The sequence below is a fragment of the Cololabis saira genome, chromosome 3 (assembly GCF_033807715.1).
Source record: "Cololabis saira isolate AMF1-May2022 chromosome 3, fColSai1.1, whole genome shotgun sequence".
In the NCBI taxonomy this organism is placed as follows: Eukaryota; Metazoa; Chordata; class Actinopteri; order Beloniformes; family Belonidae; genus Cololabis; species Cololabis saira.
The window spans coordinates 48,554,552-48,570,067 of NC_084589.1; the positions used below are offsets into that span (position 1 = coordinate 48,554,552).

A 15,516-nucleotide genomic window follows, 5' to 3' on the forward strand; every position below is an offset into this window, starting at 1 on the left:
CAATTGTAATTCTATCATTATTTTTGAGCAGTGTTAAAAGTTGGCCCAAATGTTTGTTATAAAAATAAAATACCTCTATGGAAACTGAAAGAGTATTTTTTTTTTTTGTTTATGTAGCGGTTCCCACTAAGTTTCCCATGGCAGATGTATTGATAATCCTCTGGAAACATTATTCAAAAACCAGCAATGCAGGACAACAGTTACTCATTTTCCATTATTCTATTTTCCACTATTATTCCATTATGTCAGTTTTCATTTGGTATGCAACGCTGATATTTCCTGTTTTTTCTTGATTACAGTTCAAGTCATCAAACAGTCCATCAGTGTCCTAATATCTTGAGATGACCTTCAATTCTACAAACAGCCATAGTTTCCCTAAACAGCTAAGCTGTCTGTCTGCTTTTGTCCTGTCATTGAAGGGGCCTTTGTCATGTCATTTATTGTTGCTGTTGATGAAATTTACTGCCAGTGAAGACAAATCTCCCTATGGAACATTGGAATTTTGATAAAAAAAAATGTTTCTAGAACAACTTTTATTTAACCCAAATGTCAGAGTACAGCAGCACAGCAATAGCACAGCACTAACCCACTTCCCTTTCTGTCACGGCTCAAAGACAGAGAACCCAAATGCACGACACCAAACAGAATCAGAGTCCAAGAGGCTTTAATCAGGGTCAAAGGCAGGCAGGGGTCAAAACCGGGTAGTCAGGCAGATCAGGCAAACAATCCAAGGGGGCAGGCAAAAATCCAAAAACCAGAATCAGGCAGGGACGCAGACAGACAGGCAGGCAGGCAGAAAACTGATCAGAAATCGGGAACGCTGGAAAGTGAGGCACAAACACTCGACAATTTAGCAAACTAGAAGGTGGAAATGGGCCGATATATGAGGGGAACTGCTGATGAGGGAAACCAGGTGTGGAGCTGGGCTGGGGAAGCACAGGTGAACAGCTGTTCACTGTGAAGCTCTGACTGGAAACAGACAGAAGAACAACATGAGGATCCTGGAATAACAGCAGCTTCCACCTTTAAAGGACATGAAGAGGAAGAAGTTTCCAAGGAATCATTCAGAACAGTTTCACCAACATGTGATTCAGGTGTTCTGATGGAAACAGAGACAGACATGTACAGACTCAACTATCTGTCCAACAGAGGAGGAGACTCTGGAGACTGAACTCAACACAGAGACACTGAAGAACCAGGATTGGACCAGATCATGAACCCAGGATATAGAGGTTCAGTGAATGTGGTGTTGACGGTGTGGAGGTGGATCAGTCTGTCAGAGGAGACGCTGTAGAAGGACAGAGTTCCAGCAGGAACGTCCACATACACTGCTACTCTGTCAGAGACTGAGAAAGAGGAGGAGGAAGATGTTTGTCTGTTATTGTGACAGACAAAGTACTGACCATCATCAGAACAGTCCAGACTCCAGGAATGGTCGTTCTTTCCAAACCTACAGTCTCTAGAGTTTCCTTTCCTTCTGATTCTTCTGTAACTCACTGATACAGAAACATCTCCTCTCCTCTGGACCTCCCAGTAACAGCGACCCGTCAGAACTTCTCTACACAGAAGCTGATCCCAGAAATCAAACCTGTCTGGATGATCAGGATATGACTGATCCTCCTTCACAAACATCATCTTCCTGTTGTCGTCAGACAGTTTGATGCGTTTGTAGACTGTGTTTGTGTCGATGGTGAGTTGACAGGAGTCTGATGAAGAGTACAAACAACAGAACTGCAGTTATTATTGATCTGTCATTGATCATTGATAGACTCATGAATGAGTAATGTGACAGTGAGAAGAATGAAATGAAATAAAAACACACTTACACTTCCTCAGACCTGGTGTCATCCATTGTTGTCCAGCAGGCTCCACCCTGAAAGGAGGAGGGGGGTCAAACCAGCTCAGTCTCTTTCAGCAAACATGGACATTACATGGCTCTCACACACTGATGAAGGAACAGTCCGACACTTGGACAGATGCACTTGAATGCAGCATCTCTGACGTCCTGTCCTGTGGTCGTCACGTTTCAGCACAGTTTCAACACATTATTTTCATCTGATTTCATCTTTACTGAATCAGCAGCAGGAGGAGACCATGTCATGGATGAGTGAAGGTGCAGCTGTTATTGTGCTGTGATGGGCCTGAAAACCACACTGCTGTGGTTCTGGAATGTTTACTGGGTCAATAACGGCTCAGACTTGTGAACTACATCTATCAGCTCTGCTTCAGCACCAGATGAGCTGCAGTAGCTCCATCTGCTCAAAGATCTCTGCTCAAAGTGTCATGGAAGAAATTCAGACATTATATGGTTTGTAACAAAAGGCCAACAGCTGTAAGGAACAGGATGAGAAGAGGGAGATATAAAACATGTAAATGCAGATGAAAGGGTCATATCTCTTTTGTAATGTATACCTTCCTCTAAGAGGACTAGCATCCACATGTCAGGTTCAGGTATCTGTATTTTACTGTGTAATTAAGAAAAATTGCCACAGCAAAATCCAGAGAGCCACAAAGATGATGTCCACAACACCATGAAGAGACCAGCACACTGATGTCTTTCTGTCTTCATACCTGAGAGTGTCCAGTCTCCAGCGGGGATCCTCCAGTCCAGCAGACAAAAGCTTCACTGCTGACTCTCCTGGATGGTTGTAGCTCAGGTCCAGCTCTCTCAGGTGGGAGGGGTTGGAACTCAGAGCTGAGACCAGAGAAGCACAGCCTTCCTCTGAGATCAGACAGCCTGACAGCCTGCAGACACACAAAACAACACAACACACATGCAGAGACACTGAGAGAACTGCTCTGAGACTAAAGCTGACTCTGTCCTTATGTTCACCTGATGATGGTGCTGAAGGAAGAGTCAGAAGATCAGCAGAAACACATCAACAATCTTTCAATATCAACCACAGTTCTAACGGTCAAAAGTTGAACACTCAACGGATTCTGACCTGAGAGACTCCAGGTGACAGTGTGGACTCTCCAGTCCAGGACGCAGCTTCTTCAGTCCTGAATCCTGCAGGTGGTTGTTACTCAGGTCCAGTTCTGTCAGACTGGAGGACTGAGAGCTGAGAACTGAGGACAGATCTGCACAGATGTCCTCTGAGAGGTTACAGACACTCAACCTGCAGAGGAGATTAAAGAGAGATCATGAGGCTATTTAGGAAAGTTTCTTTATAAAATTTAGGGCCAAATCCACAAAGAATAGATTGCGCCTGCAAATAGCGCTGTGAATTGCGCTGCATTTGCGCCCGCAATTTGCCCTGCTTTAAGGTCCTATTCACAAAAGACTTTGCTTTAATGATATACCGGCGCAAACACGCCCATAAAGTTTTGCAGCTGAGTGCAATTTTCCCTTGTCTGAGTAAGTGAGCGGAGCTGTTTCCAGTGTTCTCCATATTTCAGCACACAGATTGGTCCATAATGAAAACTGCAGAGAGCACAACAGCCTCAACTTTCACGTATTTGTTCTTCTCTAGTATTTCGCATGTATGACATAAGCTAATGAAAAGTCAAATGTTAAGAGGCTGTGCGCATTTACGCACAAGGCACAGCACCGGTCACTTCATTAACACCGGATCGGGATCAGATCAGGATCTGATGGTAATTCATGTTCTTTGTTTTGCTACACACACCTACAGGTCAGCTGTTAAACACACACATTCTAGATTTATATGTTTATATGGTGGAATTGTTTGTAATAAAGCAGCCCCTTATGTATGGATGAATCCTGAGCTCCGTCCTGTTATTTTTATTTTTAAATCCGAGATAAGTCCACAACCCCACTTGATCTGACTGTCTACAGTCATGTCTGACTGTAGATTTCACCCTTAATATCATTCAGTATCACACAGGCTTGAATGATATTGAAAAGAAAGAGAAACAGAGACAGACGGGGAGTGAGGAGTGAGTTTGCACGCAGTTAATACACGCTTCGAAAAGACGGTATTTGCTCCACTATTTTTGCGTGTAGCAAATAGTGCTGGCCTTTGTGAATTAGACGGTTTTTGCAATGAGGCTTATTTGCATAGAAAGGCGGATGTAAAATTTTGCGGCGAATGTATGAATATTACCTAATTTACATGCATGCAAATGGCACAGGCGCACCATGACACTAGTTGCTTGGCAGCGCAGTTTGTGGTGCAATTCGCCCTTTGCAGGTGCTTTGTGAATTAGACGCTCTCTTTTTGTCTCATTTGCACCGGTTTAGCGGCCGCAAAAGCCGCGAAATCCTTTTGTGGATTTGGCCCTTACTGTACAAGACAACTCAAAGGCAAGACAACTTAAAATAAAAAGATTTAAAAAAAAGAATAAAAAAATTAAGAATTTAAAAGCAGTAATTAAAGACAGACAGGCATAAGTCAATAAAAAGGTTTTCAACTTGACTTAAGGCTATAGAGAGTTTCAGCATCCCTGATGCATTCTGGGAGTTTGTTCCACAAGTGAGGAGCAAAAACTGAACGCTGACTCATCATTGGTTTTATCTCTGGGTATAGAAAGTAGGCGTGTTTCTGACGACCTGAGGGTTCTGGTTGGTTCATCATGGACCAGGAGATCAGAGATGTATTTTGATCCGAAATCAGGTGAAGAGAAAGTGTACTGTTTTAGGTTTAAAACATTTATTAAGAGAATACCCTGTGCTATGCTTAACTATGGATGATGTAGTGATAGAGCAAGTAACAGAAGTGAAGGTATTAGGGGATGTTGTAGAGAGTCAAATGACCTGGAATAGACAAGTTGATCAAATAGTGCAGAGAATGATTAGAGGTATAGCTGTGATTAAACACTGCAGGAAGTTTTTGCCTAATGATTTGATTAAACAGGTGATACACGCATCGGTCTTGTCAAATCTAGATTATTGCTCTGTGATTTGGTCCAGTAAAACCAAACTTAAAGGAGCTTGAGGCTGTTTTTTTTATTTGCAAAATGTGCTGCAATTCGGTCCCGATTTTCCCGCGCTGGGCTGCGGATGTGACGTCACATGACGCTGCATGCACGTTCTCCCCGTTCTCCTGTGCCGGCTTCACTGTTGGCTGCAGTACCCCCAACGGCCGTCGTGGTGAAGGGTGGCGATAGAGAGTCTCATTTCTTAAAAGCAGCCGCAAGCTCCTTTAACCTGGCCAGGCTGCAGGTAAATCAGAACAAAGCAGCTGACTGAGTCATTCAGCGCCTTTATCAGACCAATGGAAGTATAATGAATATCCATCCATCCTGGTTAAGTGGAGAATGTAGGAGGCAATATTCATTGATGAGTCTAATCAATAAAGTAGTTATGACTAAAACACCAGAAACATTTTATAGAAGATTATCATTTTTTTCACACACGCAGTCATTTGTCAAGTCGGACATCAGCAGGTCATTTTCTGTTGCCTCCATGTAGAAGTCACTTAAAACAGAAGACAATGAATCACAGAGCGATGGTGGTGTGGAGTGAATTACCAGACCTTTGGAGTTTAGATAATATGATAAGCTTTAAAAAGAAGCTCAAGTTATTTTTGTTTACTCAGGAGAATAAAATGGACTGTTAAGAATTGAGTTATTCATCTGTTTATCGTATTTGAGACTGTTTCCTTTTCCTCTATTTCTTTTGTGTTTGTGTGTGTAGTTTTGCTGAAGGGGGTGGGGGGTGTTAAAATGTGAACAGTAGATGATTATTTGTTCTATCTCACACTGTCCAGAAAGTTGTTGTGTTGTTGAAAAAGGGAAAAAAAATGTATTCTTTTTAAATTGAGCTATGTATTTTATTTTTCTTAATATCTTGTTTGAGAGTGTGATGAGAAATTGTAAATCCTGACTTTAAAAAGAAGGAATGTAGAGTCATAATGTCATTGTGCTGATTATATTGTTGTTTTTTTTCACTTTGAGCAGGTGTCCTAGTGTCTGTTGTCTCAGAGTTGTGAACATGTATGTTTACGTATTTTAATTAATGATAATGTTGTAATTCAGCTGATGATTCTGATGAGACCCAGAGAAACTGCTGTGAAAGATCAGCAACTAACGGGGATCTAATAAAACATCTAAACAAACAGTTTTAACGGACAACAGTTGAACACTTGGTGGATTCTGACCTGAGAGACTCCAGGTGACAGTGTGGACTCTCCAGTCCAGGACACAGCTTCTTCAGTCCTGAATCCTGCAGGTGGTTGTTACTCAGGTCCAGTTCTGTCAGACTGGAGGACTGAGAGCTGAGAACTGAGTACAGATCTGCACAGATGTACGCTGAGAGGTTACAACCACTCAACCTGAGAGAAGAGAAAAAGAGATCATGCCGTTATTTAGGAAAGTTTGTGTATGATATTTCATGTACAAGACGATTTAAGGGCTTAAAATAAAAAGATTTTAAAAAATTAATAAAAAAAAGTTAAGAATTTAAAAGCAGTAATTAAAGACAGACAAACATAAGTCAATAAAAAGGTTTTCAACTTGACTTAAGTCAATAAAGAGTTTCATCATCCCTGATGCATTTTGGGAGTTTGTTCTTTAGGTGAGGAGCAAAAGCTGAACGCTGACTCATGTTTGGTTTTAACTCTGGTTAAAGATAGTAGGCGTGTTCCTGACGACCTGAGGGTTCTGGTTGGTCCATCATGGACCAGGAGATCAGAGATGTATTTTGATCTGAAATCATTCAGAGATTCATAAACCATCAGCAGGATTTAACATTTATTCTGGGACAGACAGGAAACCAGTGTAAAGATCTAAGAAATGGAGTTGTATGGTCCACTCTCCTCCACATGTTCTTTAGGTCCATAATGACCATAATGTGTTATTGAATAAGTTAATGTAACCCTGGTGAAAAGTGTGGAGTGAATCTTGTTACCTGTGGACACGCCCCCTACCCTTTGACTGGGCACTCCCACTGGAAACGGCCTTTAAACCCTGGGCCAATGGATGCAGGCTCCACACTGCACCATCCTCCACTCTCAATAAATGAGCAGCACCTGCTCAGCCCAGACATACTCATTTGCTCAGACACACTGTTGCTGCCCCCATCACCAAACATTTCCTCTCAAGCCTTGAAGGAAATCTGCAAACCACCTGGATTAGTTCCCACAGCTGAGGTGCTGAATCATTGAAGATTATTGCTGTGGGGTATGGGGCTTCATTCTGCATTGGTCAGGCTTTATTGGAAGCTTTGAATTTCTTTGAACTGATCTAACTGGATGGCGAGCCAACCCTGAACCTTGAATACCTGCAGGAAGGATTTGAACTCTTGTTCCAGAAATCAATAAGCAGGTCCAAGGCAGGCTCAAGCCTGACTTGGACTTTCCTGACTTGACTTGACTGACTTTGACTGTGGTTGAGAACTGAAGTAAAAGTGCACTACTCATTTGAAAACTCTAAATACTCGTATTTAAAATGACTAATCTAGTCACTGTTTGAAAGGCCTTTGTCTTGTTTTTTTCAATGTTATATGTTGTCCTTTTTGTAATGTTTGTTTAATCATTTTAACAATATACTGCAGTTAAATTCAAACCTTGGTCTCAGTGTTTCATTGTCCTTCAATCAGCTCCTTGAGTCGAGCTTTGTATTTTTTTACTTTGAGCAGGTGTCCTAGTGTCTGTTGTCTCTGAGTTGTAAGCATTTATGTTTATGTATTTTAATTAATGATAATGTTGTAGTTCAGCTGATGTTTCTGATGAGACCCCAGAGAAACTGCTGTGAAATGTCAGCAGCTAACGGGGATCTAATAAAACAACCAAACAAACAGTTCTAACGGTCAACAGTTGAACACTTGGTGTATTCTGACCTGAGAGACTCCAGGTGACAGTGTGGACTCTCCAGTCCAGGACACAGCTTCTTCAGTCCTGAATCCTGCAGGTGGTTGTTACTCAGGTCCAGTTCTGTCAGACTGGAGGACTGAGAGCTGAGAACTGAGGACAGATCTGCACAGATTTTCTCTGAGAGTTTACAACCATTCAACCTGCAGAGGAGATTAAAGAGAAATGATGAGGTTATTTAGGAAAGTTTGTGTATTACATTTCATGTACAAGACAACTCACAGGGCTTAAAATAAAAAGATTTAAAAAAATGAATAAAAAAAGTTAGGAATTTAAAAGAAGCAATTAAAGACAGACAGACCTAAGTAAATGAAAAGGTTTTCAACTTGACTTAAGTTAATAAAGAGTTTCATCATCCCTGATGCATTTTGGGAGTTTGTTCTTCAGGTGAGGAACAAAAGCTGAACGCTGACTCATGTTTGGTTTTAACTCTGGTTAAAGATAGTAGGCGTGTTCCTGACGACCTGAGGGTTCTGGTTGGTCCATCATGGACCAGGAGATCAGAGATGTATTTTGATCCAAAATCATTCAGAGATTCATAAACCAGCAGCAGGATTTAACATTTATTCTAGGACAGACAGGAAACCAGTGTAAAGATCTAAGAACTGGAGTTGTATGGTCCACTCTCCTCCACATGTCCTTTAGGTCCATAATGACCATAATGTGTTATTGAATAAGTTAATGTAACCCTGGTGAAAAGTGTGGAGTGAATCTTGTTACCTGTGGACACGCCCACTACCCTTTGTCTAGACACTCCCACTGGAAACGGCCTTTAAACCCTGGGCCAATGGATGCAGGCTCCACACTGCACCATCCTCCACTCTCAATAAATGAGCAGCACCTGCTCAGCCCAGACACACTCATTTGCTCAGGCACACTGTTGCTGCCCCCATCACCAAACATTTCCTCTCAAGCCTTGAAGGAAATCTGCAAACCACCTGGATTAGTTCCCACAGCTGAGGTGCTGAATCATTGAAGATTATTGCTGTGGGGTATGGGGCTTCATCCTGCATTGGTCAGGCTTTATTGGAAGCTTTGAATTTCTTTGAACTGATCTAACTGGATGGCGAGCCAACCCTGAAGCTTGAATACCTGCAGGAAGGATTTGAACTCTTGTTCCAGAACTCAATAAGCAGGTCCAAGGCAGGCTCAAGCCTGACTTGGACTTTCCTGACTTGGCTTGACTGACTTTGACTGTGGTTGAGAACTGAAGTAAAAGTGCACTACTCATTTGAAAACTCTAAATACTAATACTTGAAATGACTAATCTAGTCACTGTCTTTTTTTTTCTATGTTATATGTTGTGTCTTTTTTGTAATGTTTGTTTAATCATTTTAACAATATACTGCAGTTAAATTCAAACCTTGGTCTCAGTGTTTCATTGTCCTTCAATCAGCTCCTTGAGTCGAGCTTTGTATTTTTTTACTTTGAGCAGGTGTCCTAGTGTCTGTTGTCTCTGAGTTGTGAGCATGTATGTTTATGTATTTTAATTAATGATAATGTTGTAGTTCAGCTGATGATTCTGATGAGAGCCCAGATAAACTGCTGTTAAAGGTCAGCAGCTAACGGGGATCTAATAAAACAACCAAACAAACAGTTCTAACGGTCAACAGTTGAACACTTGGTGGATTCTGACCTGAGAGACTCCAGGTGACAGTGTGGACTCTCCAGTCCAGGACACAGCTTCTTCAGTCCTGAATCCTGCAGGTGGTTGTTACTCAGGTCCAGTTCTGTCAGACTGGAGGACTGAGAGCTGAGAACTGAGGACAGATCTGCACAGATGTCCTCTGAGAGTTTACAGTCACTCAACCTGCAGAGGAGATTAAAGAGAGATCATGAGGTTATTTAGGAAAGTTTGTGTAGCTATAACATTTCATGTACAAGACAACTCAAAGGGCTTAAAATAAAAAGATTTAAAAAAATGAATAAAAAAAGTTAGGAATTTAAAAGCAGTAATTAAAGACAGACAGACATAAGTAAATAAAAAGGTTTTCAACTTGACTTAAGTCTATAGAGAGTTTCAGCATCCCTGACTCATCATGTTTGGTTTTATCCCTGGGTATAGATAGTAGGCGTGTCCCTGACGACCTGAGGGTTCTGGTTGGTTCATCATGGACCAGGAGATCAGAGATGTATTTTGATCCAAAATCATTCAGAGATTCATAAACCAGCAGCAGGATTTTAACATCTATTCTGGGACAGACAGGAAACCAGTGTAAAGATCTAAGAACTGGAGTTGTATCGTCCACTCTCCTCCACATGTTCTTTAGGTCCATAATGACCATAATGTGTTATTGAATAAGTTAATGTAACCCTGGTGAAAAGTGCGGAGTGAATCTTGTTACCTGTGGACACGCCCCCTACCCTTTGTCTGGGCATTCCGACTGGAAACGACCTTTAAACCCTGGGCCAATGGATGCAGGCTCCCCACTGCACCATCCTCCACTCTCAATAAATGAGCAGCACCTGCTCAGCCCAGACACACTCATTTGCTCAGGCACACTGTTGCTGCCACCATCACCAAACATTTCCTCTCAAGCCTTGAAGGAAATCTGCAAACCACCTGGATTAGTTCCCACAGCTGAGGTGCTGAATCATAGAAGATTATTGCTGTGGGGTATGGGGCTTCATTCTGCATTGGTCAGGCTTTATTGGAAGCTTTGAATTTCTTTGAACTGATCTAACTGGATGGCGAGCCAACCCTGAACCTTGAATACCTGCAGGAAGGATTTTAACTCTTGTTCCAGAAATCAATAATCAGGCCCAAGGCAGGCTCAAGCCTGACTTGGACTTTCCTGACTTGGCTTGACTGAGTTTGACTGTGGTTGAGAACTGAAGTAAAAGTGCACTACTCATTTGACAACTCTAAATACTAGTATTTGAAATGACTAATCTAGTCACTGTCTTTTTTTATGTTATATGTTGTGTCTTTTTTGTAATGTTTGTTTAATCATTTTAACAATATACTGCAGTTAAATTCAAACCTTGGTCTCAGTGTTTCATTGTCCTTCAATCAGCTCCTTGAGTCGAGCTTTGTATTTTTTTACTTTGAGCAGGTGTTCTAGTGTCTGTTGTCTCTGAGTTGTGAGCATGTATGTTTATGTATTTTAATTAATGATAATGTTGTAATTCAGCTGATGATTCTGATGAGACCCCAGAGAAACCGCTGTGAAAGATCAGCAGCTAACGGGGATCTAATAAAACAACCAAACAAACAGTTCTAACGGTCAACAGTTGAACACTTGGTGGATTCTGACCTGAGAGACTCCAGGTGACAGTGTGGACTCTCCAGTCCAGGACACAGCTTCTTCAGTCCTGAATCCTGCAGGTGGTTGTTACTCAGGTCCAGTTCTGTCAGACTGGAGGACTGAGAGCTGAGAACTGAGGACAGATCTGCACAGATGTCCTCTGAGAGGTTACAACCACTCAACCTGCAGAGGAGATTAAAGAGAGATCATGAGGTTATTTAGGAAAGTTTGTGTATTACATTTCATGTACAAGACAACTCACAGGGCTTAAAATAAAAAGATTTAAAAAAATTAATAAAAAAAGTTAGGAATTTAAAAGAAGCAATTAAAGACAGACAGACCTAAGTAAATGAAAAGGTTTTCAACTTGACTTAAGTCTATAAAGAGTTTCATCATCCCTGATGCATTTTGGGAGTTTGTTCTTCAGGTGAGGAGCAAAAGCTGAACGCTGACTCATGTTTGGTTTTAACTCTGGTTAAAGATAGTAGGCGTGTTCCTGACGACCTGAGGGTTCTGGTTGGTCCATCATGGACCAGGAGATCAGAGATGTATTTTGATCTGAAATCATTCAGAGATTCATAAACCAGCAGCAGGATTTAACATCTATTCTGGGACAGACAGGAAACCAGTGTAAAGATCTAAGAACTGGAGTTGTATGGTCCACTCTCCTCCACATGTCCTTTAGGTCCATAATGACCATAATGTGTTATTGAATAAGTTAATGTAACCCTGGTGAAAAGTGTGGAGTGAATCTTGTTACCTGTGGACACGCCCACTACCCTTTGTCTAGACACTCCCACTGGAAACAGCCTTTAAACCCTGGGCCAATGGATGCAGGCTCCACACTGCACCATCCTCCTCTCTCAATAAATGAGCAGCACCTGCTCAGCCCAGACATACTCATTTGCTCAGACACACTGTTGCTGCCCCCATCACCAAACATTTCCTCTCAAGCCTTGAAGGAAATCTGCAAACCACCTGGATTAGTTCCCACAGCTGAGGTGCTGAATCATTGAAGATTATTGCTGTGGGGTATGGGGCTTCATTCTGCATTGGTCAGGCTTTATTGGAAGCTTTGAATTTCTTTGAACTGATCTAACTGGATTGCGAGCCAACCCTGAACCTTGAATACCTGCAGGAAGGATTTGAACTCTTGTTCCAGAACTCAATAAGCAAGTCCAAGGCAGGCTCAAGCCTGACTTGGACTTTCCTGACTTGGCTTGACTGACTTTGACTGTGGTTGAGAACTGAAGTAAAAGTGCACTACTCATTTGAAAACTCTAAATACTAATACTTGAAATGACTAATCTAGTCACTGTCTTTTTTTTTCTATGTTATATGTTGTGTCTTTTTTGTAATGTTTGTTTAATCATTTTAACAATATACTGCAGTTAAATTCAAACCTTGGTCTCAGTGTTTCATTGTCCTTCAATCAGCTCCTTGAGTCGATCTTTGCACAAGCCTCAACTTGATGGTAGCCTGATTACATGTGCTACATTAAGCTGCTATGGTTTTGAATCAGCTACTATTGCATGTGGTAAGAGTTATTTGTCTGATAGGAAAAGCACTGTTTACTTTAATGGTAGTGATTCCAAGCTGAGAGCCGTGAGCTGTGGGGTTCCCCAAGGCAGTTCTTTGGGTCCGCTTTTATTTTCAATATTCATCAATGATTTACTGTTTATTCTAAATCATGCCACCACTGCAATGTATGCTGATGACTCCACAGTTTACACATCAGTAAATGTGCCTGCTTAATTAACTGAGATTTAAAGGGTGGAATTAAAATTAACATAAAATTGGATGATTTCCGAATAAGGTGAAGAGAAAGTGTATTGTTTTAGGTTTAAAACATTTATTAAGAAATTACCCTGTGCTATGCTTAACTATGGGTGATGTAGTGATAGAGCAAGTAACAGAAGTGAAGGTATTAGGGGATGTTGTAGAGAGTCAAATGTCCTGGAAAAGACAAGTCGACCAAATAGTGCAGAGAATGGGTAGAGGTATAGCTGTGATTAAACACTGCAGGAAGTTTTTGCCTAATGATTTGATTAAACAGGTGATACACGCATCGGTCTTGTCAAATGTAGATTATTTCTCTGTGATTTGGTCCAGTACAACCAAACGTAACCTGGCCAGACTGCAGGTAAATCAGAACAAAGCAGCTGACTGAGTCATTCAGCTTCTTTATCAGACCAGTGGAAGTATAATGAATCCCCATCCATCCTGGTGTAACAGGGAGGGTTTTAGGACCCTGGGGAGCCTTTAATGGGAGAGCAGAAGCAGCGCTCTCTCTCTCTCTCACCTGCAGAAGTGCAGACACTCAGCAGAAGGCACACCAAACATTTGTTGTGGTAGGTTGTGATTTGAAGGGAAATAATATTTTATTCACATTGTAATGCATTAAAAACATTATTTTAATGGATATACATTATTTTACTAGAAGAGCAGCGGCAGCAGTTGGGGCAGATTCAGTGTGGACATTGTGTGAGGTTTGATGATTGTAAGTCATGCACTTTATATTTAACTGTGAATGCATTGAATTTTGTGGTGTTAATGTGTTTTATGTTTTTTTTAGTATCTGTCTCTGACAAAAGAATAACTGCTGGTCCGGGTGCTAGTTAAAAACCACTTTAAAGGGCGACAACCTAACTGCTGGTCGGGGTTTAGTAAAGCTACTTGAAGGTACAGCATGTTGAATGGTGTATTTTAATTAAGTATTGTATCTTAACCTGTGGAACAAAACTTAACACATGTCTGTGTTCATAGGACTGTCTGCGAGAGAAGTGACTGTCACTGTTTTTTTTTCCCTCCTAATAATTAGTTTCATTTGGGCCTTCTTGTTTTCTTTTATTTGTTCTGGTTGTTATTAATTTTAGTTGGGCTAAGTGCAATATTTACCAGGCGCCTGACAGCGTTTTAGTGGCCACCGGTTTGGGGGAAGCTATCGCACTAACATTTAGTGATCCCTTTTTGTTTTGCGTGCTTATATTTTGGTTGCAGTGCAAACCCCACCTTGAGACCGTGCGAGTGATTCATTAGAGTGCAGTGGTGTTGTTACTCTACTGGTTTGGGTTTCTTTTTGAGTTATTGGATCCTGAATGCGTGAGCTGATTGCATTTATCCCCTTACCGTCACTTGGGTTATATGTGTTTTTGCCTAATATATATGACGCCTGCCCTTTTTAAATAAGTTAATTTCGTAATAAACTATTTTCATGATTCAAAAAAAAAAAAAAAAAAAAAAAAAAACAGTGACAGTCACTTCTCTCGCAGACAGTCCTATGAACACAGACATGTGTTAAGTTTTGTTCCACAGGTTAAGATACAATACTTAAATAAAATACACCATTCAACATGCTGTACCTTCAAGTAGCTTTACTAAACCCCGACCAGCAGTTAGGTTGTCGCCCTTTGTCGCCCTTTAAAAGTGGTTTTTAACCCCCGGACCAGCAGTTATTCTTTTGTCAGAGACAGATACTAAAAAAAACATAAAACACATTAACACCACAAAATTCAATGCATTCACAGTTAAATATAAAGTGCATGACTTACAATCATCAAACCTCACACAATGTCCACACTGAATCTGCCCCAACTGCTGCCGCTGCTCTTCTAGTAAAGTAAATGTATATCCATTAAAATAATGTTTTTAATGCATTACAATGTGAATAAAATATTATTTCCCTTCAAATCACAACCTACCACAACAAATGTTTGGTGTGCCTTCTGCTGAGTGTCTGCACTTCTGCAGGTGAGAGAGAGAGAGAGCGCTGCTTCTGCTCTCCCTTTAAAGGCTCCCCAGGGTCCTAAAACCCTCCCTGTTACACTGGTTAAGTGGAGAATGTAGGATGCAATATTCACTGATGAGTTTAATCAATGAAGTAGTTATGACTAAAACACCAGAAACACTCTACAGAAAATTATCCTTTTTTCCAAACGCAGTCATTTGTTGAGTCGGACATCAGCAGGTGGTTTTCTGTTGCCTCCATGTAGAAGTAACTTAAAACAGAAGACAATGAATCACAGAGCAATGGTGATGCCGAGTGAATTACCAGACCCTTGCACTTTAGATAAATGATAAGCTTTAAAGGGGACCTATTATGAAAAACACGTTTTTTCTTGCTTTAACATATATAAAGTGGTCTCCCCTCAGCCTGCCAACTCAGAGAAGGAGAAAATCAACCAAATTCTGCAGTGTCTGTACAGCCGCCCGGATGAGCCGTACAGTGTGATGTGGCTTCCACGGGCCGTTCAGATTCTGCTCCCTTTCGTTACGGAATGAAAATGCGATTTACATCGGTTGGCCTCCGATGTGTGAAACCACACCCACAACTAACTCTGCCGGCCGGAGCTTCTGCCATTTTTTCGTAGCGGTGTATCGCGTCATTCAGGCAGCCAATCAGCACAGAGCCTCATTATCATAGCCCCGCCCACTCAGAATCCTGCATAGATAATGAGGTTAGAGAATGGGAAGATAAAGACATGGCTCAGAGGCTG

General features: G+C 41.3%; 1 protein-coding gene across 1 annotated transcript in view; it reads right to left on the reverse strand.

Annotated features, from left to right (window-relative positions):
• The window catches only part of LOC133440735 (NACHT, LRR and PYD domains-containing protein 12-like), a 239,256-nt gene that overhangs the window by 13,539 nt on the left and 210,201 nt on the right, over positions 1-15,516 (reverse strand). The window contains exons 9-10 of the mRNA XM_061718052.1: positions 6,063-6,236; positions 2,946-3,119 (exon numbers count right to left, since the gene is read on the reverse strand). Of these exons, the coding sequence (XP_061574036.1) occupies positions 2,946-3,119; positions 6,063-6,236 (348 nt within the window). The remainder of the gene's footprint in view (positions 1-2,945; positions 3,120-6,062; positions 6,237-15,516) is intronic.